At 37.3% G+C, this 24511-nt stretch overlaps 1 protein-coding gene and 1 long non-coding RNA gene across 3 annotated transcripts in view; one reads left to right on the plus strand and one right to left on the minus strand.

Moving 5' to 3' along the window:
- Positions 1–13103, plus strand: part of lrwd1 (leucine-rich repeats and WD repeat domain containing 1) — a 45420-nt gene extending 32317 nt beyond the window's left edge. For both annotated transcript variants that reach the window (XM_028807139.2, XM_051930784.1), the window contains exons 15-16: positions 5187–5296; positions 11808–13103. In XM_028807139.2, coding sequence (XP_028662972.1) covers positions 5187–5296; positions 11808–11960 — 263 coding nt within the window. In that variant the 3' untranslated portion in view covers positions 11961–13103. The remainder of the gene's footprint in view (positions 1–5186; positions 5297–11807) is intronic.
- A 6478-nt stretch (positions 13104–19581) lies between these two features.
- Positions 19582–22681, minus strand: LOC127528949 (uncharacterized). The gene is made up of 4 exons (XR_007935629.1): positions 22478–22681; positions 20455–20506; positions 19909–20035; positions 19582–19814 (listed from the first exon to the last, which is right to left on the minus strand). It is a non-coding gene; the product is annotated as an uncharacterized LOC127528949 (long non-coding RNA).
- Between the last annotated feature and the right edge of the window lie 1830 nt (positions 22682–24511).

A 24511-nucleotide genomic window follows, 5' to 3' on the forward strand; every position in this document is an offset into this window, starting at 1 on the left:
AAAAAAGTACAATTACCATAAAAAATATTTTACCCAAGTTAAGATTGCTGCAAATTAAACAGATTTGCTGTTAAGAAAATTACTTCAATCAATATTTCATCCATCCATCCATCCTCTTCCGCTTATCTGAGGCAGCAGCTTGAGCAGAGATGTCCAGACTTCCCTCTCCCCGGCCACTTCTTCTAGCTCTTTCGGGAGAATCCCAAGGCATTCCCAGGCCAGCCAAGAGACATAGTCCCTCCAGCGTGTCCTGAGTCTTCCCCAGGGCCTCCTCCCGGTTAGACGTGCCCAGAACACCTCACCAGGGAGGCATCCTGATCAGATGCCCAAGCCACCTCATCTGACTCCTCTCGATGCGGAGGAGCAGCGGCTCTACTCTGAGCCCCTCCCGGATGACAATCAATATTTCAAATAGCTTATTTTATAATGAATGGAAACAAATGTAAAATAAGCAACTGCCCTATAATTTTACATGATATGTTTGCATGTTGGTTGCCATTGCTTTAAGGTAGTTAGCACTGTTGACACTTAGTTAATGGATGCAGTTCCCCACATGAACGCTCTCTGTATGGAGCGGGTACATTCTGCTCTTCTTTGGAGTTTCTTTCTTTATTCCAGTTTCCTTTCACATCCAAGATGATTTGTGTTTTTTTTATTAAATAAAATGGATTTGTACAGTAAATTTGAATGCATTCTTGTTCATCTTGGCACCTAAAAATGGAACCTGTGGCAAGTGGATTAAATGTGCAAGAAGGAATTTCACTGTATTCTGCACACGTGAGACAGTACTACTACAGCTACATGCAAAAGAAAAACATTTGAGATTGGCATCAGTAAATTTGCCTAGTGTGAACAAGTGCCTGTGTGTGCCATGTGATCAACTGACATCCTCTCTTGCTTCCTATGCTTCAGGGATATGCTTCAGCTCAGAGACCCTGCACGGGGCCAAGCTGATTAAGAAAATTAATGCATGAATGTTTTTCCTTTTTTTGCCACTCATATAACCACACTGAACTCAAAGCTTAATGGTTTTTTGTAATTGCTAACAAGACAGTGTAAATCTGATTAAATAAATTTAAGATTGCCAAGGTTACCTTGTGAAACTGACACTATCTTAAGCATCACTATATTTTGTCCTGTTTATTTAAATTAACCACTACATAAACATATTAAATCCATAAAAAATAAACCTTTATTGATCTTACCTATGAGATTTTGTTTTTCATTCTTAATTGTACATTGCATCTAATGATGTGTTGAAGATTGTAGTGTTAAATAAAAATTCAAACATTGGAATGATCTCTATAGTTAATGATTAAATTCATAACTATTTCTGTAAGATTATAACAAACCTAGAAGGTAATTAATTCAAATGCACATCTGTAAGAAGTATTTGTTGTTTAAGTTTTTCTATTATACTCCTGGGGCCTCATGTATAAACGGTGCGTACGCACAGAAATGTTGCGTACGAACGTTTCCACGCTGAAATCGCGATGTATAAAACCTAAACTTGGCGTAAAGCCACGCACATTTCCACGGTAACTCATTCCTTGGCGTACGCAATTTATCCGCCTGGTTTTGCAGACTGGCGGCACCCAGTGTCAAAGCAGTGCTACTGTTCCTGTGTGATCACTCTTTCTTTCTTAAATCCACATTCCTGGCGCGGCTTTATAAATACACTGAAATTAACTGCATATTGTTTATTAGTGTAATGCATCTGATTGTAATTAACCTGTAGCAATATAATGGTCCAGGGAATAGCCATAGTATTCCAAATACCATAACTGCTTTAGCGTTGTAACTCTCACTGCATCTTCTTTCAGCTGCTCCCGTTAAGGGTTGCCACAGCAGATCATCTTTTCCCACATTACTCTCACTGCACCACTCGGGAGTATTTATATCACTGTATCTGAGTGGGAAATCACAGCAGCAGCTGATTGGAAAGAGAATTATCGGTACACAGCATGAAGCAGATGCTGCCTGAGCCACAGCAAACGCTTTAGTCCCTGTACGGACTTCGCGGTTTAGAAACAGTTTCATCCCAAGAACTCTAAACACACTAAATCAGTCCATCAAGTGCTCCTTGTAGAAATATTTGGACTTATAAGTACAATTACCCCACTGTAAACTTGCACTACAGTTATAATATTGCACAACCTGCGCCACTTTATAAAGCGCGTATTTACATGTGATGACGGTATTCATTTCTAAGACGAAATGCAGCAAAACATGTTGATTATATTATACAGATAAAACTTTAACTTCATTTAAATAATCTGTATTGTTAATAATTAAACATGTGAGGACACGGTGCTGCAACGCTAGCTAGTTCAGTAATTGTTCCTGCCTTGCGCTGTATTATTGCTGGTGCTGACGCGACACTGGAAAGATAGACGGATATAATAATTAAACACGTACTACTAAGATATTTCAATGTTCCTTAAAAGTTTTGAAGAATCGAAGTTCTAAGCTTACAGATGGCTTCACGTCTATTACATAGCTTATTGTGTGGCGATTGAGTTTTTGGAGAAAGAAAAGTAAGGACAGGAATTGGAGGTTAGTACGTTTGAAAGAGACAGTACTGCTGTGATAAATTATTTCATTGAAGGTTGCGCATGGCGCAGCAAGCCTCTTGCGTGAGACATGAACAAGCACTGCGCCACCGTGTTCCCATGTTTAATAACATGCTTTCATTCCTATCATCATGAAAAAGATATCACGTATACATCTCAGTATTTTAATTATTCAGAGAGCTGTAATATCAAGAATGTAATGGAGTATGTGTCCCGTCGGAGAAAGAGAAAGCCCGTTTAAAAAGCAGGTAGTGATTCATACACACAGAGCACATAGAAGATCAAATACAGAACAAAGCATTTAACATGCCACTTTAGTTACAATAGGATTTGAGAAACTAGTAAATTAAACGATTTTAAGGTGAAGTTTATGATGTTCTACTTTAATGGCAAAATAAACTACGTGATTAAAGTGGAAATTTCGAGATTAAAGTTGACATTTCGTGCTTTTTTCCCCACTGTGTGCCTTTTTTTTGTCTGTACCCTAATAAGCTTTCATATGACACTCAGACGGTGGGCTACGATTCGCTTTTTCACGGCGACTTTGATATGTGATTTCTTTTTTATTTCGGGCACTGTGCGACTTTGTGAAGTTGAGCCTTCGAGTTTCTCCGACACTCTGTCACTCGATCAGCTTCCTTTTGTTGATTATACCACTGTTTAAACCAACAAATAGTACGTTTTTCATTTGCCTCCACTTGGTATTCACTGAAATTCTTATATTTTCTCCCGTGCTTTTCCCATTGTCTTTTCACAGAAGGCTATTTATATTGATTTGCATATTCAAAGAGGCGTAATTCTGGGAGGAGTTGGGGCGGGACAGAAGGCGCGTGCACGTGCGTTACTTTTCACGCAAATCGGGATTTATGTAGTAGAAGAACGTGAAAGTATGCGTGCGCACAGATTCCTGCATCTGGATTTTTCTGTGCGTACGCACAATCCCGCTTTTGTGCTTACGCCATGTTATAGTGTGAGTTCTACGCACGGCGTTATACATGAGGCCCCTGGTGATTTGCATCCCTATATTTTGGAGTTAGTAAAAGATTCATCACCATGCATTTTCAAAGGCACAATATTTTGGTTATGTAGCCTTCATCATGTGTTTGACTGAAAAGGAGGCATAGTGGATCGCAACAAGTTAAATCCAAAGGAGTTAGTGTAGAGCTGCATTAGAAGTATTCTGCACAGATTTAAGTTGTTGTGACCATTTATGCCTTCTTAATGAAAAAAATATATATTAGTAAATAAACATATTAATCAATATTGATAAGTATTTAATTCATACCGGAGTCAATTTCAGTTACTCATCGTTTTTTTATATCCAATTTCTGCTGTCTGAGTGAACACATTCTCCCAAGTTTCTTTTTGAATAAGATAATCAGAATTGTCCACAAGTTATGCTCGTCTACCACTATTGGTAATGCAGTCCTAATAATGTAATCCTAAATTAATGTTCAAAATTTTCCAAAATCATACTCATTCATTAAGTTATCTTCAAAGAATTTATTAGAACTGATTGGTCAAAGTAAGCTTTCATTCATGATGTGGATTAACTCAAGAATGTGATGATCTTCACTTCAAAGTAGCAGTGCAAAAAGTTTGTGATATCTATTACCCTTTTTATATATAATGATTATAAAATATAGTGCATATAATGATTATTACATTTTATTGGGGAGATCACATTGAAGTCAGAGCTATACAGTCACTCATAAAGTGATCAACAAATATATTAAAAGATTTTAAATGGTAAGACAGTTTTAACATTAAAAATGGCACTATCTAAATGCATAAGAAAGCAAATTCATTGACTCTAAGGACTTTTCCACATTATAAATCCGAGTCTTAATTATAGAAATCATCAGTTCATAATGCCTGATGACAAATGATATTTAATAATTGTTTTGAACACTAAATGCCATTAAGAGGAAGGTGTGGTTAAACAGATAATCATTATTGCATCATTAATAATTTCCTAATACTAATTTTCTATGGCATTCAATGTAACCATCAGGCAAACATGGAAAGTAGACAAAAAAATTACCTTTGTATTGAAAATAAAAGTAATGTCTGCATAGACAATAATGAAATGTTTCTGTGATTAGAATATTAACATGTCTTTGTTTAAACTATTTCAATACCGTGTATCGGAATGCTACATCTTGAACACTGTTGTTAAAGACCCAACAGAATAACATTTAACGTTAGTTTTGAAATGTCATCTATTCTAAGTCACAGTATAGTTTCAGAGGAGCAAAAATGGAAAAAATGCATTTATTTTACAAAAAATACATTATTACAAATGAAATATATAAAGCTATGCTTGACTTGTTTATAGACCCGGATTGTTGGTCTGCTGCCCTCCATTGTGTGCTCTATTGTTATAGATGCTCATTCTGGGGAAGTGGGGGGGGGGGAAAGGTGTTAGTAAGGAATAATACTTTCTACCTTTTGTATCAAAATCTAATTTAAAATTGCTTCATTCCTGCATCCAGTAAAAAAAGCCACACTTTAAGACTGGATTTCTGTAACCTGTTTTTAATCTGCCTTGAGCCTATAGTTAGGCCAATATTTTACTAAACTTTGCACTGACAGCTAATCTGTATTTTACAGACAAAGACTATGTGGCTTGTGGAGATGATAAGGGTGCTGTGTGGACATATGATTTGGAACACTTTTTGCAGACCAGAGCCAAGGCCACCAAGAAGATTGCCCCATCACAGGTAGAAATGCTATTGTCTTCTAAAAACAGTTAATGTGGGTAAAATGTCTTCTGCCCTTGTCCATAAATTTTTATTTCATGTCTATGAAATTGAAATTTGTTATTTTGTGTACCATATATACTAAATGATGACATATCTAACAAAAGAGAGACAAAATCTTTACTAGCTCTGGACAGGTTCTCTTCTCACCTATGGGTTTAAAATTGAGAAAGAAAAAACAAACAGAACCATGTCTTTCAAGGCCTGAGTAAGCAACATGCATGTCTTTGCAAATTTTCTGCAAACAAATACTCCTTATTTACTATGGGAGACTTTAGTCTTAAGACTTGTTTCGAAGCAACTAGGCATTTGTGCATTGCTGTTAGTATTGTGCAGGTGAGTACATAGATCCTAAAAAATGGTTGTTTTATCTTGAATCTAGTTCTAGTTTGAAACACCCATATACGCCACAAAATAGGCAGTAGAACTCAAAACATGTAACATTAAAGAACTTATTTTAGCTTTTAATGCTAATTTAACATCCTGGTACAACCAGCTGTGAAGACACAATGTTAACATCATCAAACTACAGTCTATGCACAGCAAAAATAAGCCCAGTTTCTAGCTGTCATTGGCTTTTTTTTAGTTCTTCAGCTGTGCCCAGGTGACTTAGTTCTGAGAAATGGCCCAAACTCTTGATGTTGTAACGACTTCCAAGAACATGGCACTTGGGTGTTAAACCTCTGAAGACCCAATAGATAGCAGCAACAGAGTATATTGCCTTCCCCTTTAACCATTTTATTCAAGTATTATTTACAGTATCTGACCAACGAGTAATACAACTGCAAAACATGCTTCCTTTTCTCACTGCAATCAAACATTTCTAGTCCTGCAGCTGTTTTTTTTAACTATAGTTCCTCTAGATGGTTACATTTTAAAAATACCTTTGTAATTTATATTGTCACGCATGTCTTCAGTACAAATTAAATTAGTTATATGTCTGTTGTGGCACGCGGCTGGGGGTGGCACCCAGCCGGGACGCCCAGGAAGACAGGAGGAGGGCTTATGCCTCCTCCAGACCACAAGGGGGCGACCGCCCTGGTTCCTTTGGGGGTCATGGGTGCAGGGCTTGGAAGCCCAACCCTGCAGGGGCCCGTGGTCTCTGCCAGGGGGCGCCCCCATGCCTGAAGGATCCGGAACCCCAACACTTCCGCCACACCAGGAAGTGCTGGGGGGAAGAAGACTGGGAACATCTGGAGGGCTTCCGGGAACACAGCCGGCACTTCCGCCACACAAGGGAGTGTCTAGGGAGTGTCGGGGATCACCTGGAGCCCATCCGGGTACTTATAAAAGGGGCCGCCTCCCTGCAAAGGAGGACTGGAGTCAGGTGAGGAGTGGACAAGGTTTGTGTGCAGGAGAGTGGAGGCGGCCTGAAGAGCAGGCAGAGACTGAGAGAGGCCTGGACTTTGGGGGAGTTTGGTGCTTGAGGCACTGGGTTGTGCACTTTATTGGACTGTAAATTATGTAATAAACGTGTGGTGGACTTTAACATGGTGTCCGTCTGTCTGTGTCCGGGCAGCTTCTCACACTGTGTAAATGCAAGGTAAATCTATGTATGAAATATACATTTTTGTTGTATTTCTATATAATTTGAATGACCAGTTAAGGCATACATCACAAAAATATACTAATTAATGATTATATTTGCAGCACATTTCACCTCCTAATGATAAATACCTGTATATTCTAAATTTAAAGAAAGCCAACCTAAATTCAAACATGTTCTGCTTCATATAATAATAAAAAAGTGAAAAATTACAAATTTGAGCACTGAGAAAGAAATGAAATGGTTGGGAAACTGAGTGAAGAACCGCTTTGTTAAACATTGTTGGTTAATTCAGTGTTTCTGCAAAAATATACTGGCAATTGTTACAGATGCATAGAAGGAGAATTTAAGAATAATTGTTCTCTGCCTGTATGCCGTTGCTGCCATTTCACAGACAGTGAGATGTAGACAAACTCTCATTGTTTTCTTGGTTTTAAAGAAAAAAGACTTTTCCAAAAATGAGGATTTTCAGGACATTAAAAGCAGTGGGGGATATGTGGAATTTTTATTTATTTAGCTGCAGTATCTCAAGGAACAGGAAGATGGCAGCAGATATATTTGAACTTTTTAGGATTTTTGCTTTTTCTTTATTTATTTGTCACATACATAGTTATACAGGACAACACGCAGTGAAATGCATCGTTTCGCATGCCCCTTGGGGTCAGAGCGCAGGGTCCTGTCGCAACAGGAAGAAGGCACAAAGGGTTGCATCAATCCAGAATAAAATGCCAAGAAATATCAAAATAGTGTGCTTAATTCCTCACAAAACACAAGGAAATGATGAGCAGAGGGAGGTCTAACGTTTAGCAAAATATCAGACAAAAGCAAAACAACTGCAGTTGTGCAGTGAGCTTTATTACACAGACTATTGCGTTGTATACCAGGTTGACTGGCGTTCAGTTTTCTGCCTGCCAAAACACTACAAAGTGCTTATCTCTTTAATGTTTCCCCTCTAATATGTAAGCTTCACTCAAAACACCTCTGAATTTATTTCAGACAATGTTTTACTGGCAGAAAGTAGTGCCTTGCCTCCAATCAGAAATACTTCCAGAAAAAGTTTTGCGGTCACCAGGTCAGGGCACTGTATTATCTGATGACCTGGAACTATTATACCCCTGGGCCCTTCTTGACCAAAAAGAACTGGGCCACTCAAACAGTATTTAGACTGACATCTTCTGTGGTAGCAGCATTATCTTCTCTTCTCCCTGTCAGGTTTCCCTGTTCATCTACATATGCCCTTAGTTTATCTGTCAAAAAAGTCAGGCACTTTCCACACTGCATACCCAATGCATTCTATTGTCTATGGTGAACCCCACAGATTTTCTTCGAGAACTTCTTACTTTTTTAATATTCTGCTCTCATTTTACTTCATATCTTACATTAGAATCTGAATATGAAAAAGTTATACGAGTGTTCAATATTCCCTTTCCTCCTTTTCACGTAAGCATAAGAAAATGTCAGTATTATTTTAAAAAATGTGAAAAAGAAGGCTTAAAGTAATATTTTTGTACCTGTATAACTGTACTCTTTTTAAATAATAAATACCGTACATACATAATATGTAAACACATCTAGTAACTGTATTTCTGTTGTTTATCCTCCCTGGGCATGTGTACTTTGAAGGAAGGTGGTTGAGGACCTCTTGAATTGTTATTGTGGGTCTCCCCCCTCTCACTCTGTACAACAGTTAGGTATTTCAAGCTGATTGCTACTAAAATCTACAATACCTACCATTTGAAATCATTCATATCTTGTCAAGTGTTTAAGACAATAGGTAAAAAGATATGTTGTGATATACAGTATAATAATGTTGATACCCTTGTTTGGTAGTGTCATAACTTTAATGTATAGAAGTATGTAAATATGTATTGTAAGGGACAGCCAGCAGTTTATCCCGGCCGGCACACCCCAGTACTGGAAGGATGGGGGAAGGCAGCTTATCAAAGACACTGCCTCCCCCCAAGACGATAGATAGCAGCTTCCCTGGACTGCAGCAGTGCCCCAGATGCCCGCAGGGCACTATGGGACTTGGTGTTCGTCAGCACAGCCCTGCTGGGTACCGTGGGTGCCGCCAGGGGACACTGTGGGAAGTTGGTAGGAGAACAAATTCTCACCTAGCCCGGAAGTACTAATGGACTATGACAACAGAAGCCCTGAAGTACTTCCGAGCTGATTAAAACCTAAATTCTCCAGCTGACCCGGGTCAAGGACTATATAAAGGACTGCTGTGAACCCAGCAAACGAGCTGGAGTCAGGAGGAGTGTGACAGAACTTGCTGGGAGGTGTGGAGGTGGATATTGTATTGAATAATTATTGGTTTATTTGTGTATGGTGGCTGTAGTGCTTAAAGGGCACTTTGAAGAAAAAAAATAAGTAAAAGATCTTCTTTGTGCTTTTACCCGGTGTCCATGTATCTGTCTGTTGGGTTTAACTGGGCGATAGCAACCCCTGGTGTTCACAATATAAAATTTAGAAGAGAATGGTAAAATACATAACTAGAAATACCATGTTTTTATTTTCTGAAGCTGAATGCCATAAGGATCCACCAGCATATAAACTAGACTATAACTTGACGAAAAAAAATTAGGATTGCAAGCACAGACACGATTCTCTCTTTCTTCCTCCAGGGGAGTGTTGTCCACCTCCTCTCCCAACTCACCTGTACTGAAACAAAGTTGCTGCCTTTATCTAGCCCCCGGGAGTACTTTTGGTATCAAGACACTGTCCATCGGAAGCACTTCTGGGTTAGGTGGAAGTCCCTTAAAGTAGGGACCATTAGTCCCTTCAGCACCCATCAGTGGCACCCATGGAATCCAACATGTTGCTCCATGGGACTACACTTCCCAACATGCCCAGCAGGAATCCGTAGAGGCACCGTAACCTAAGGATGCTGTCACCTACCATTTCAGGGGGTAAATAACCCAAGTAATTTGTGTTCTATCCTTCCTTTGTACTGGCATCCTGGCCAGTTAAAGATCATCTGTCAAGTCCTTCGGGGGGGCTAGCTTATCCATTCCTGTCCAACTCCTGGCTGTGGCAAGGACCACCCTGCCTCTTTGGTGGGCTGGCCTCCCTTCCAGGTAAGGAGTCTTGAACCAACCAGCCCATGCCTGCCATCAATTACAATATAGATTTGAAATTTATTTTGCACACCCATACCAGAGTGTAGATTATATACAGTAGTATACAGATAAGCCTAGCATGTGGTTCAATGGTTTATTCTACTACATTAAGCTACAGGAATTTGGGTTAAATTCCTGACCATTGCACTTCATTATTTGGCCTTTGCTCATTCTGTCTAATATTTTGTGGGATTTCTTCCACATTTGTCCAGCATTTCATATTTCTGAAATTTCATCTCAGCAGGTATTGGTTTCAGAATGTATTCACTGAGCTCTAACTCACTCTGCAGCTCTAAACTCAAAGCAATTTGACTATAAAGCAGCTTTTGAATTGGCATATTGAATCATTACCAGCAAGCCATGGAATCATTTACAAGTGTAGTACAGTACACCATTGCTGTCCTATAAAAATGTTGCTAAGCTTCACTGAAATAAATAATTAATTGCCAACTGAGCAGGTACCTAGTAGTAAACAATAAGCAATCAAATGAACAAAAAGAAAAATGAATCAAAGAATTTGCAAACCCAAATAATACATTAAGTGAAAAATCAATGTAAAAACATTCAAGGCAGAAAGAATATCACACGATGCATATACTATACAAGAGCATTGTTTTCATTATAATACAGCTAAGCCAGAAAATGATAAATGTGTATTAGAGTGTCTGGGTATTGCTTCTCCTGTGTTCTTCAATTTTTCATTTTTGTTTTGTTTTCCTTTTCTTCTTCTTCATATAATTGAGTATTTGTTGAATATTAGGCACCATAATAGTATTATCAATAGCACTGAAGAGGGGGAGATTCCCTTAAAATGTGTTTACTTTCTCCAGGACTACCTTATATTTCTGTATGTATTATATGTGTTAATTTTGTAAATTTCAATATACATTCCTATCAAAATAATATTTTTATATTTAAATAAAGTAATTTTTCCTTGATATATAGTAAGTGTAATTTGATTATAATTATGAACCCATTATCTCAATAATTTTTCAGTGTTTGTTGAATGGACATTTTTTTCTTTTTTTTTCCTTTATATATACACTTCACATTCAAAAGTTTGGAATCACTCACTCAGAAATTTTAATGATTTTGTTAGAAACTGGTACTTTTTAAAAAACAAGATACCATTATATTGATGTTATGATGTCGATTAAATTGATGTTGCAAGTGGTTATCACTGCTTGAAATTGCTGATTTATAATTTATTATTCATATAAGACTGCAAAGCCTAATTTTCAGCTGCTGTTACTCCCATGTCCTAATGGTAAACTCTCATAGCTCATTCTTAATTAATCATGTGTAAGTGCTAATTGGTTATTAGCACTTTAGAATTGCCAGTACAGCTGAAACCTGTTGTTCAATTCAGTAGTGCAAGCAAATTATCTTTCTTTGGGTTGCAAGGTAATGGCATTCTTAAGGTTCAATCATGGGTTTAACATTGCCAAAAATTAAACTGCTTTCTCAAGAAACACATTAGTTGATTGTTTTGTGAAAGGAAGGTTATTATGTGTTTTTATGGTATTTTTTCACTTACTGTATTATTTGGGAAGGTGGGTGGTTTTTTCCATTTTCTTTTTATTCGTTTGATTGCTTTTTGTTTAACAACTGGTAATTAATCATGCATAGGCGACCAGGCTCAGGTCTGCAGAGCCATGAGTAGCAAACACTAACTACTCCTGCAGTTGCCTGATGCTGTAATCTTTTCATTTTCTAAAGCATAGATTAGATATCTTCTTCTTTTGGAGGTATCTGTGATGCTGAAGTTTAATTTGTTTTTGTCTACTCTTTATCCATTCAACAGGTTTTGGAATGGCCTGCTCCAAACCAGAATGGCAAAGGTCCACTTGAACCTATGTCCATTAACAACGTGGGGATGGACCCTGAGCTACATTATTTGGTGGCCCTGACTGACAAGAACATTGTTGTTGTATGGAAGAGGATGCAACAGCAGTGAATCATTTGCCCATAATGCATGGTGGTTAACTGTAGTCTGTGTGAAGTATCTTGTCGTTTTAAAGACTGGTGATTGTACATGCAAGGCTAGCCCTCCTGTGATACAGGGAAAAGATTCCTGGAAACATTTTGTTTCCAAAACTAACCTGGAAGAAGACCATAAGTCCAACTTCAGTGAAAGTGCAACTAAAAGTTGGGATCAAGAAGTTGGTTGTTTCCAGCACGAAATGACCCACAAAATGTCTATAGGAGGATGTTCAAGTCACTTTCTCCACATCTATTTTTGACAAAATAATTAATTTTCCTTAACTGTTTGCACAGGCAACAGTTGCAGATTAAACGGGCAACATCAGACATTCACCTTCTGAGTAACATTTCAGCTTTACTTAAACCATTCCCAGGCACTCTTAAAGACAGCCAACAGACATGTAGTCATTGGATGTTTGTACAATGGTCATTTAAAACCCATGATTTACTTACTTTAAATCATAGATACAAAGTTTCAGATCCAGTCATGTAATAGATTTAACATTTAGTGTCTAATGTATCTTTAAAGCTAGTACTAGTAAAAGAAGGCAGAGAAAACTCTGTTGATTTGAATTAAACTAGGTGAAATGTATGTGTACTGGATACTGCCATGCTTCTCTTTGACTAGAAATGAAGATTCTCTGAACATAAAGGAACATTCTGCTACTAAAACATTCACTTTTTAGATGTAACAGATTGAAATGATAAGACATAGTCTTAAATGGAGGATTTTGTAACATACAGAGGCAACAGTACATATTATTGTATGTCCCTTTATGTATTGTACATCTTGAAAAATATTACATAAAGACATAAAGAGGCCTGGTTCATGTAAAAATGTTTGGGTGAGGTAAACAAATGTATTCTATTTTACCGTCAGTAATTCTTTTCAGTAGTTTTTCCCCATTGAGATTAAGTTGTATTCAGTTGTGCTGGTCAATTTTTAAGATGAAAGACAGAAACAATATGTTATAAAAAAAAAACTTATAAATAGTATTTTTTTTACTTTTATTATGTGGTGTTCAGATATAATCATGGTCTTCCAAAACAACCCACCATTACTAGGTACACTGAGCTTCAACTCCTTACAGTGGAATATTAAAAACAGTTACAGATGTCTGACTGAAGTTTTTCATACAGAGTTTAATATCTTTTTTTTTGTCCCTCCACTGAGTCAGCTCTTAATATGGCAGAGTGGTTTGCATGATCAATCATCACCTGAGTGATGCCATCAGGAGTCATCTACTCCTGGCAGGGCCACTTATGGTGACAAGGTCAGAGGTGAGTTCCTGACTAAACCAACACCCACCCTGCCAAAGGTCCATCCAAAGTGGTACAAGTACAAGTTCCTGCCGTCCTTTGTAGTCCACCACACAGTTTGCCACATCAAATCCCGACAGGAAGTGAAATAAAGCAATTGAGGATTTTGCACCCTCTCTACCAGGGCTGTGGAGTCGAGGAGTCGGAGACAATTTTGGGTACCTGGAGTCAGGGTCGTGGTCGGCAAAAATGTACCAACTCCGACTCCTAACAAATTTAAATTGTAATGAAAAAAATACAGCAAGTTCAAATGTCCCATTTCACAAACTAGTCATAATTAAGTACTTCTCTGATGTAAGAATAAAGCCCAGTGCATAGTTGTGTTACTACTAGTGTGAAGTTCAGCTGAGCTATTATACAACCTGACATTCACATATTGTAATCTGGATTATGGTACATTACAAAAAGTGTTTTCATTTTATTTCAGGTATACTGTAATGTGTTTAACAAGTTAATATGAGTGTAAACAAGTGTAATGATATAGGTGGAGGTGTGTGCTATGACCTGATGTATGTTCAGGGGTCTTGTCTTTTGTTTAAACTGGCCAATATGGTAGAGAGTCAGTTTCCTAGCCAGTAGTTCTGCGGCTAAATGATATGTATGTTACCTTCCTTCAATCAACATGGAAAATACATTAGCATAGTAAATACAGAGGAGTCGGGGAGTTGGAGTCAGAAGCACCGGAAACTAAGGAGTCAGAGTCGGAGACGAAGGATTTATCTACTGACTCCACAGCCCTGCTCACTAACACTGATATCAACAACTCCTTTGAGCACACTCTGCATTACATCCATCTGCCTCATCCTTTTTCTCTGTATCAAAGTCTTACAGTGTTGGGCAACCAACAGAGAGAACTAGCATTGGTTGATGGTGAATGTTCTTCATATGGAACTTGTATTTATGGCGATGATGGTTGTTCTGAGACACAAATGGGACAAGTGCCTCGTCCGTGTCCTGCTTTTGTGACTAGGCAGGGAGGGGACAATAAAAGGCATCCTAAACAAATTTTGCCCTACCTATATTCAGCCAGGCAGCCATATCTGGCTAGTTACCCTTTTGCATGCAGTAGAAAAACTTCATAATCTTTCATCCTTGCTTTTTGGAATGCCCACACACACACTGATTTGACCACTACCAACTGACCACTTCGGAGAGCAGCCCTTGTAGCCTCAGAACTCCAACATTATAGGGTGGATATCTGTGCCCCCAGGGATTCATCATTTAAACCACAGCTCATTATACATTCTTCTAAAATGGCTATCCACAATCAGAGGTCCGGATCCACAGAATTGGTCTTGCTATAAAAAATGTTTTGTGAAACAGGAGTAGTATTCCACCTGAAAGGTCTGCTTGGTATTACCTCCTGTGAGACAACTCTACTGCTCTTCACAATGTACCATGTTCAGCTGTTGTAATTCAACAGTGGCAAAGTTATTTAAACTGCAAGACAATGTTTTCTAATACTTGTTCTATACCTGAAAAAGAATGTTAGTTTTCTGAAAATGTTTGTATATGTAAAAAAGTACAGAACTGGTGGACTGCTGTGTGGCTAGTAATTTGCACAAGTAGAAAAATGTACTTTTCCTAAAAAGAGAAAGCTATTGAGCATTGTATGATTATATGCGTTTTTCTTCGTTTATATCTTGTAAATGATGGTTCATATTGAATCATTTACAAACTTTTCTGTGAATAACTAAAATAACTAATAGGTACTGTTGCCCAACCAAGTAATGGAGACTGCTGAGCTGCTATTGTTGCCATGATAAGCACTGCCAACCCAGAAATATGAACTGGATAAGTGGGTAAGAAAAAAGGATAGATAGAACTTTCAAAGGTCAGGAACAAAGTAATTAAGATGACTAATGAACAAAACCCTTTGATGTCTCTTCTAAAGCAGCTGCTGAGATGACACGTAGTTGGGGAACCTAAGGACACATCTGAGGAACAACAATGGAGCTAGTCACAATACTAATTCTACAACTGCTAGTGGTAGGCACCTGAAAATTAAAATAAAATAGATATTATGCAACGATACTGATACTGGTGTTGGGTTTTGGTCCAATACAGTGATCATGTATTTGTACTCATACTTGTAAAAATGCATCGATGTCTAACATATAACCGATACTAATATGTAATTGTGTGAATGTTAAAGAGCAAAAAAAAACTGAGAACACAAAAAGTCTGTGATGAAAATTAACAATGAAAACCAAAGCCATTGTGCACTGGAAACTATGCTCTACTAAAATATCAAGAGGAGGTATAAAAACAAGTTAATGCACACAAGTAATTACACATCTCTGAAGTAAACATAAGAATGTGCACGGCATAATTGCCTTTGGTGGCACATAGCATCAACCAATGTTGCGTCAGACTCCAGCAAGGAGAGAACAAATGTCAGATGATAACCAGCGGGCTGCGAAAATAACAAGCTCTGGCCCCATACATTGTACTTGATGATCAACCACTGTCAGTTGTTGTTAATGTGGGATTTCAGTGCTGCCTGAATGGGTTGGAACCCAAGCACAACATTCCAAATTGTATAATAATCATAATAATACATTGTATTTATATATGGCAGTTTATTTTCCAGCATTCTTAGGAAAAAAACACAATGGAATTGAGAGTTTGGATGATCATAGTGATGGGCCGCTCGATACTCAGGTTTCGACACTGTGTCGAGCTTTCGAAGCACTGGAGATCGAAGCGCCGCTTCGAGGCTTGCTTCAAATGCGCCCGTCACGTGATTTTGAGTCACGCTTGCGTGATGACGTCATTGATATCTGCGCAGTCAGCAGTCGATTTGCTATCCACTTGCAGAGCCACAGCACCATACGTCACCGCAGTTTCAGACCCGCAGTTGTAGACCCGCAGTTGTAGACCCGGAAGTGACGTTTCAGGACTGACTTCGTAACATTACTTTCGGAAGGTTTCGGCCGGTCTCGGCAAGTAAGTCTTCTCCAAGTCAGAACTGACGTCACCGCAGTTTGAGGACGGAGAATCGGAAGATAACTTTTGGAAGGTTTCGGCATGTTTCGGCAAAGCCCGGAAAGTAATGTCGGGTCAAGGACCCGTTCAGAAATTAAAAGATAAAACTGAGAAGGAAAAACAGTACAACAAACTAAATAATACACATCCTTGTGAAGTTCGGAGGGTTTCTGCCATCACCTCGTGTCATACATCAAACTAAACAATACGGATCGTTTCTGTGAAATACACTATTAACATTTACGTTGTGTTCGGGTGTGTAGGAACCATTTAACATATCGACAAAATTAAAATCGTTAAGATTTGTGTTACTTGAAAATAGTTTTTCGTTTACATTCATGAAACGAAATATACAATATAATTACAATGTTTGCACCACGTTAGATTTTAGTAAAACATTAATAATAAAAGTGATTACATTTTTTAAAATGTACTATGCATGCGTGCAATATTGTTCTAAACCAATTTAGAATAAACATTTTAGCCAATCTAATATTTTTAAACATGTGAAGAAAACGGCAATACATGTTATACAATACACTGAAATATGCTATATATTAATTGCCTTACATAGAACTGCTGTAGTTTTTGTCACTTATTATTATAAGCCACCAAAAAAATACTATTAATAACCCTCATTTATTTATATAGCACCCTTCCTATGCCAAAAATTCAGAAAGAAAATCAAGACCTATATAACATTGGCTACAAATATTTCCACTAAATAAAGATAAATACAGGATATACAAAACATTCAAATAGAATAAAAGACAATAATCCAGACTAAAATACAACATATAATACTACAACAAATTTTTGAACAAATAACATAATTTGTGATAATGCAAACCCCGAGTCCCTGGACAGATAGAGGGGGTAAACTGAAAGAAGGGGCAGAATGTCAGGTCTGTTTAATGTCTTCTTAATCAAATGAGTTAAAAACAAATGAATGGAGTCAGCTGATGTCATTAATTTTGGGAGGTCATTCCACAGTCAGGGCACTATATACAGGTGAAGACCCTGCTGTCACCCACAGAGTGCAGGTTAGTGGGGGGCACAGAATCGGAGGACCTTAGTGGGCAGGTCAGTAACAGAATTTGATATTCAATCCTGTAAGACATAGGGAGCAGTGAAGGTGCAGCAGGATAATAATAATAATTCATTACATTTATATAGCGCTTTTCTCAGTATGGCTGGGATGTGCTCCCTGTCAGTGGTCCGTGTCAGGACTCTTGCAGTTGAGTTTTGAATCAGCTGGAGCTGTGATATACGATTAGAAGTGGCACCTGCCAGCAGTTACTTACAATAATCAATGCTGGATGTGATAACAGCAGGGACAAGATACTCACCATTAGAAAAGGACAGGAATGAGCAAACATAAGAAAGGTGACACAGGTGGAAGTTTAATATGGCTTACATGGCTGAAATAAGAAAAGGAGGAATCAAAGTGACACCGAGATTCTTTGCAGTAAAAGAATGTCTGATGAGATCATCACCCAGAATGGTTGAAGCGTTGCTTGTTTTCTTAAGTTGCACTTTAGTGCCACTTTGCAGGAGTTCAGTTTTGTTGCAATTTCATTTTAAAGAGTTTTGCTCTGTTCAGGTTTTAATTTTACTTTAATTTCACTAAGGCAAGTTGTGAGCTGAGAAAGCTGTGATGAAGTGTCACTTTTAACACCGAAATAGATCTAAGCATCATCTGCATTAAAACGATAACCCAGTCCAAAGCTACGAATAACTTGCTCAAGGTGAAGCACAGAGATACAGAAGAGCAGAGGATGTCATTTCATTAACAAAGGGAAGTCAGATGGAGGAACTGCTGTGAGAAATTAAGGCGTGAGGGTTACCCTGGACATGACATAAGCTGCATGGCCACAACGCCATATGCAATAACTTTTACACAAACTGGGACAGGGGCTCCTCAGGATGAAGGTAACAATGCTTAGCACAATAAGGAAAAATAAGCCAGAGCTCCCATCTCAACTGCTGGCCACACAGAATAGGCCATTGAAGACCTTCATGTTTGTCTAAACAAATGACACATCCTTGGTGCACAATGTGACCTGCACAGGGATAGGAGATTCCATGGCCAGAAATGATAATGGACTATAATGCTACAAAAAGAGGAGTGGAGAATTTAGACAAAACATTACACTGGATGCTGGCCACAGGCAATTTTTTCAACATATTGAACATCTCCTAAAAAATACTTTTGTCATCTGGACAACCTTGAACCGAGACTGGAACAGGGAGAAGGAGACAGAGCCATCTTGGAGGAGCAGGGTAAACCATTGGTGACACCTCACATGCTACTGGGACGACATGTGCCAAAGACCCCAGCATGTATAGCCATTGTGTTAACTCAACAGTCCAATCCACAGAGGAACCAATGATGGCACCTGTAGTGTGTATGCATAGTGAGTGTGTTTGTGTGTCTCACTGAGTGAACTGTACAGTTATTACAGTATTGTGTAGAAAATGAAAATATTAAGTTCTGCTTGATAAACACACAGAATGTGATCTGAGAGTAAAGAGTAAACAAGTTATTTACATTGATTGTTAAAATAAAGTGACCATCTGATTTAAAAAAAAAAGTCCCTCAATAGTACATATGTAGAAAAAATGTAATCATGAATTGAGATTCAACACAATTATCTTTCATGCTTCTCAAAGAGAAATTAAAATACAATGTTTGTAAACTACTGTATTTGTGAAGGACTGAAATGTGAGGCTATGTAAAACTATCATTGAGTGTACAGTACTTCAGTAATGTGTATAGTGACTTATAAAACCACAATATTACATTATTGCACAGCAGCATCTTCATAATGTCCAAGACCTCAAATTTTTCACTGCTGTACAAAATTATGTTCTGTCCTCCAAGGAAACCCTCAAAAAAAAAAACACTACATTATTATTTCCAAAAGGAGACATTTTTACTAATTTTCGTGTTTGTTCTGTGATGAAATATTTTTTAAAATTATTTTAAAAGAACCTTTAGATAGCACTAAGTGGGCTTTAAAAATACTAACATAAGTAAGAAGAACTAATATCAATATTTCAAAATGAGCAGCAGACCCAAAAAAAGACTTGCAGTTAAATTGTTTATTTTCAAAAACTATCCACCATCAAAGGAAAACAGAAAAATCAAAGTATTATAAACTGAAATCAATAGAGTATTAATGCACAATAAAATACAAGTAACAATCAATGTAGCAACAGACAATAATTATACTGATTCATTAAATATGCAGTTTACTTTAAGTTTCATTTTATCCCGACATTCCTGAGTGAAAAGTTCCATATCATCCCTAAACTGAAAAATAAATACAAAGGGTTCTTTTGCCAAAATTAAATCTTCAGTTTCGACTACATCGATGATGTCCTGGAGAGCTCGGCTTTGGTCCTCCTCCTCCTCCATCTCCAGAAAATGGGGCTCAGACACGGCACCTCTGAACAACCGTCTATGTTGGCGCAACCATTTTACTGCAGTGTGGAGGTCCTTTTTTATTAGTGGTTCCTTTAGATAAAAGACCACAAAGAGAATTAAACAAAACATGTATTTCTACATGCCCATTTAAATAATATTAGATATTAACTGTATACCTCCTCACCTTTAGTGAACGCCTTTGTCCTGTACGAAATATTCACACGTTAGCCACAGAGAAAGAGATAACTTCCAACAGCAAAATTCTCCAATAGAATAAAGCACCAGCACCTCCTGATCAAGGGTCAATCACACTGCCATGCAGAGGGAAAAAAACAAAGAACATTAAAACCAGTAACAGATATTAACAAATAATCAGAGACATAAGTGAAAGCTTACAGCTGTGAAGTCAAATGGCACATTCAAGACAAGGTGCAGAGCATATTGTGGAGCACACAGAAGAATTATTTCAAATTAATATTTAATCTATTTGCATACAGTACAGTGCACACTCTACTTACTGCAATTTATTTATAGTGGTTCTAAAGTATTCCCAACCTAAAAAAAAGTTTCTTTGATTTTCTCACCATCAACATGAATACTCCACAATCCACTCACCCAACCAACTGCTGTGGAAGATTCCGAAATTGAAATGGATTCATATCACCTACTGCAAGTTACAAAACAATGACCATTACTTGTAGTCCTCTCAATGACATCCCTATAAACTAACCTTGTTTTTAATTAGTATCCATGTGCCTGAAGATATTCGTTTTATCTTGTTACTGTAACAAAAACAAATAAGTCTTTCACATACAAATGTAAATATCCAATATGTGCTGATAATTAGGTAGAGTAAGAAAATCTTGATGTAAGCAGAATACAAGCACAACTTCTTAAAGTAGGCATGTGTTGTTTATCAGTATTAGTGTGGCTGCATTTTGCATGTGAATAACTTAAATATTTACAATACACACTTGAATTAATTAAAAAAAATTTGCAATGCTTACAAACTTAAAACGTAATTAATATCAACCTCATTGTTTTAAATATTACATGTACACATAAATTGGTGATCAAAATTAGAGAACATTTATGAACACTTATTTTTTTCAAATATTGTTAATCTTAACTATGCAAAATGATACAGGTGATCACCAGTACCTAATAATTCAATACGAAATTTGCAGAAAGAAAATAAAAAGAAAGCAAAACAGGGGTGATATATACTGTGCATATTTCCTGGCTCTTGTAAGCTCTTCAGCCACTGTGTTTTGAATTAAGTCTGTTATCAGCCACAAAGCCTTACGGTGATCCATGTAGAAGTAATAAAAGCACAGATAAGTTATTTAGCATCATGGAATGCTAACATAATCTAAGTTTTGCAATATTTCTTAAGTAAAATGAAGGCTACTCTAGATACATATTTAGTATGTGTATCAAATGAAAGATCATAATTTTCACTGTAGATATACCCAAGTTTAGAATTAGTGTATCTTGAGTGATTGAGGCAGCTTTCGAACCAATGACTAGCACTTCTGTTTTGTTAGATTTCAACAAATGAAAATTTCAAGGAATCTACTTTCTACTGGGTAAACCTCTATTTTAGAACACTGAGATGGTTCATGTAGTTGATCAGATGAATATCATGGTCTATAGTATCAAATGTGGCACTTACTGTAGATGCTATACTATAGGCCTAAAAATGCAACCATGGTCAGTGGATTGCAAATCATTGAATACTTTGACTAATGCAGTACCTGGGTAAAAATGTTACAAGAGATTACTTTTATTTGCAAAAATATAGAGAACCGCTTACCTACACCTTTCTCTAAATTTTAGAAATACAAGAAAGATTAGAAAATTGGTCTATAATTTGATAGATCACAGTTAAAAAGATTTTTTTTTACCTTAAGAAGATGTTATTAGCCAGTATAAATAATGTAGATACATATCCAAGATTTAAAAACTAATTTATAATACTTAAATGTGGCTTACCAGAGAGAAAGTAAAAGATCTTTCACAAATGTAGTAAAAAAATGAAGGAAGATTTAGACTTGTTAACTAACGGACCAAATTCTGAACATTCAATTTGGGCAAAGGGTTTTAATTTCACAGCTTTCTTAAAAACAACATCATTTGACACTACTTCACTGGCTAAATAAGAAAACATAATTTATTCTAAAGTGGTGTAGAATTTTGAAGCTTATCCCTAGATTACTTTCTCATTTAAAGACTTAATGTTCACTTCTTAACCGAACAGGAATATGTTTATTGTTTCATTTTCATTTAAAAAAGTCGCGCCCACCCCCCAAAAAAGAAAAGAATTAAAAGTTAAATAAACACTACGTTAACATTCGTTAGGGGATGGATGGATGGCTGGATGAATACAATTTATAAAATATATAACACACAATAAAACGGAACTTAAAAGATCTTAATTTAAGTTAAATATCGTCTTAAAATACTGGGAATTTTCCGTTCATCAAGAACATAGACTGAACTTTGGGCAAAATGCATTTTTATCGTATTTTGCTGACAATGCAACATTAAGTGTCGATTTCCCCAATTTTTATGAGGCAAACCACCGTAACCAGTGTTGCAGTCATTAACAATTAACTCGCCTGCCAAAGATTACATACATGTAAACGTAACGTTAACTTTTTAAACTGTTTTGAAAAAACGTTTTGCAAAATGTACAGTTTTATAATTATAGTTAAGAATATCAGGAATAATAATAATAATAACAACAATACCGTGCTGTTTTCTGTCATATTTTGTTTGTGCTCGAAAATGCTGCGCTCGTGCTAAAAACCAAGACTTGTGTTCGATAAATGGAGGTGTTGTTTTCGGCTTGCCTAGAAATGGTAACGTCACTTCCGGGTCTAAAACTGCGGGTCTACAACTGCGGGTCTGAAACTGCGGTGACGTATGGTGCTGTGGCTCTGCAAGTGGATGCTTCTCCATTCACTAGTCTCTGAAAGCACTTTGGCTCAAAGCGTAAAAGCAGTTGTTCTTGCTACAGCGATAAGGTTCGCTAACCCGAGATCAAATCCTAATTTAGGCTCGCATATGTTGAAATAAGGATTTTGTATAAAACAGTTAAGTAGTACTTGTCTGAAAGTTAACAAATATATTTTGGAGACATTATGAACGATTTACATGGGGCACCTTTTTCCTTGGTGTGGAATCGTGTCCACCTAGAATCTGTAACAAATTAATGAGCATATTTTGCGTAAGGTAGCACGTATTATAACAATCCAGAATCTACTCTACGCCATGTCGATCATATCAGAGAGGCTAAGAAACGCTTCACTAAAGCCGACGTGGTCATTACACCAGTATATGCGCAAGACACTCTCATTAAACGTTTTTACTATTCAGTGATTCCCAGATCTGTAGCTGATTTGTATTAGTGATTTCCAAAAAGCAATGTGAGTAAAAGCATGTGCTGCATAACTAATCACAACTGTCTTCTGCAATTTTAGGAAAGCTTCGGGAGTTTTGCGTTAATGAGACAAAAACGTTGTTAAGAAACTTTGCGAAATCATCCAGAGGTGAACATAAAGATCACTCAAGTACTGACAAAAAGGAGCAGCTGGATAAGCACATCTGGAGCCAAACTTTCAAAAAAGCACCTGACTTTGTCAGCAACATCCTTTCCTTCTGAATGCATCTTATCAAAGGCTGCGCCGGGGGGTAAATAAGTAATCTTCCGAACTGCAGCACAATGGAGTAAATCATTGATGTAAATAAAATTATTGAAAGACTAAGCTTTTGTCGTTTCTGTATTCTTAAACCATCTTCCAGTCCCACAATCCCCCGCAGTCACTGTCACATTTAACGTTCCCTGCTCCTCACCTGTCGTGTCACCCAAAGTATCAACACTCAGTGTCATTCAAGGCTTTACCGTCCTTCCTTTCATAGACATAAAATAAGACACACATTCCCTCTACATACGTGTCCAATAATAATAGTAAACTGGCAGGAATGAGAAAAAGCACAAGATGGGAATATTCATGACAACAGCCTCTGCATCAAGGTGAGGATGTGCCTTGTCACCCATTACGTGAGCTCGTCTGCCACCCTTCAGTTGCACTGGCACACCTTACACTCTGGGGCAATTGCAATGGAGAATACCGACAATGTACACCTTCAGAAGTGGAATAAATCGACTGTATAAGTAGAACATTTCAGATAAACTATGAATTTTGTTAATCATAAACAATGCAACATAACTATTATATGTGTTGTTACTTTTTATTTATTCTCACCAAACGTTAAATATCTACAAGGGAAATGAACATGGGTAATATGTTTATAATCATTCTCACTAAAATACACTGTCAAAATATATTAATGAGCAAACTGAGACACATTGGCCTTTAGGAAATATAAAAAAGCGTATGCGCTGTCATTTAGGACCGAATGCATTGTTAATTTGACGCACTCTCTACTGATGCGATGTCACAAAAAAAAAGAAACAGCACAGTCCGTGCAAACTCATCGCCTCCTTGGTTTTTGACCTTATGATTGTCAACATCAAATCAATAAAGTCATTTTAAGAAGATGACAAGTCTGCTATAGTCAGTTCAATGAACGCTCCTTTTAAAAAATTGCTTATACCGAATATAAATCAGAATCTCAATGATGCGGGACTCGCGAGTAGTAACGAATAATATATGACACTGAGAAATTGTAATTCCTAATAACGGGAACAAGTAAAAACTACGATTTCCTAAAACGGACACTGTAAATGTAGGCATTTCAATAAATAATTTAGGAGACTT

The sequence above is a fragment of the Erpetoichthys calabaricus genome, chromosome 8, assembly GCF_900747795.2.
Source record: "Erpetoichthys calabaricus chromosome 8, fErpCal1.3, whole genome shotgun sequence".
NCBI lineage: Eukaryota > Metazoa > Chordata > Cladistia > Polypteriformes > Polypteridae > Erpetoichthys > Erpetoichthys calabaricus.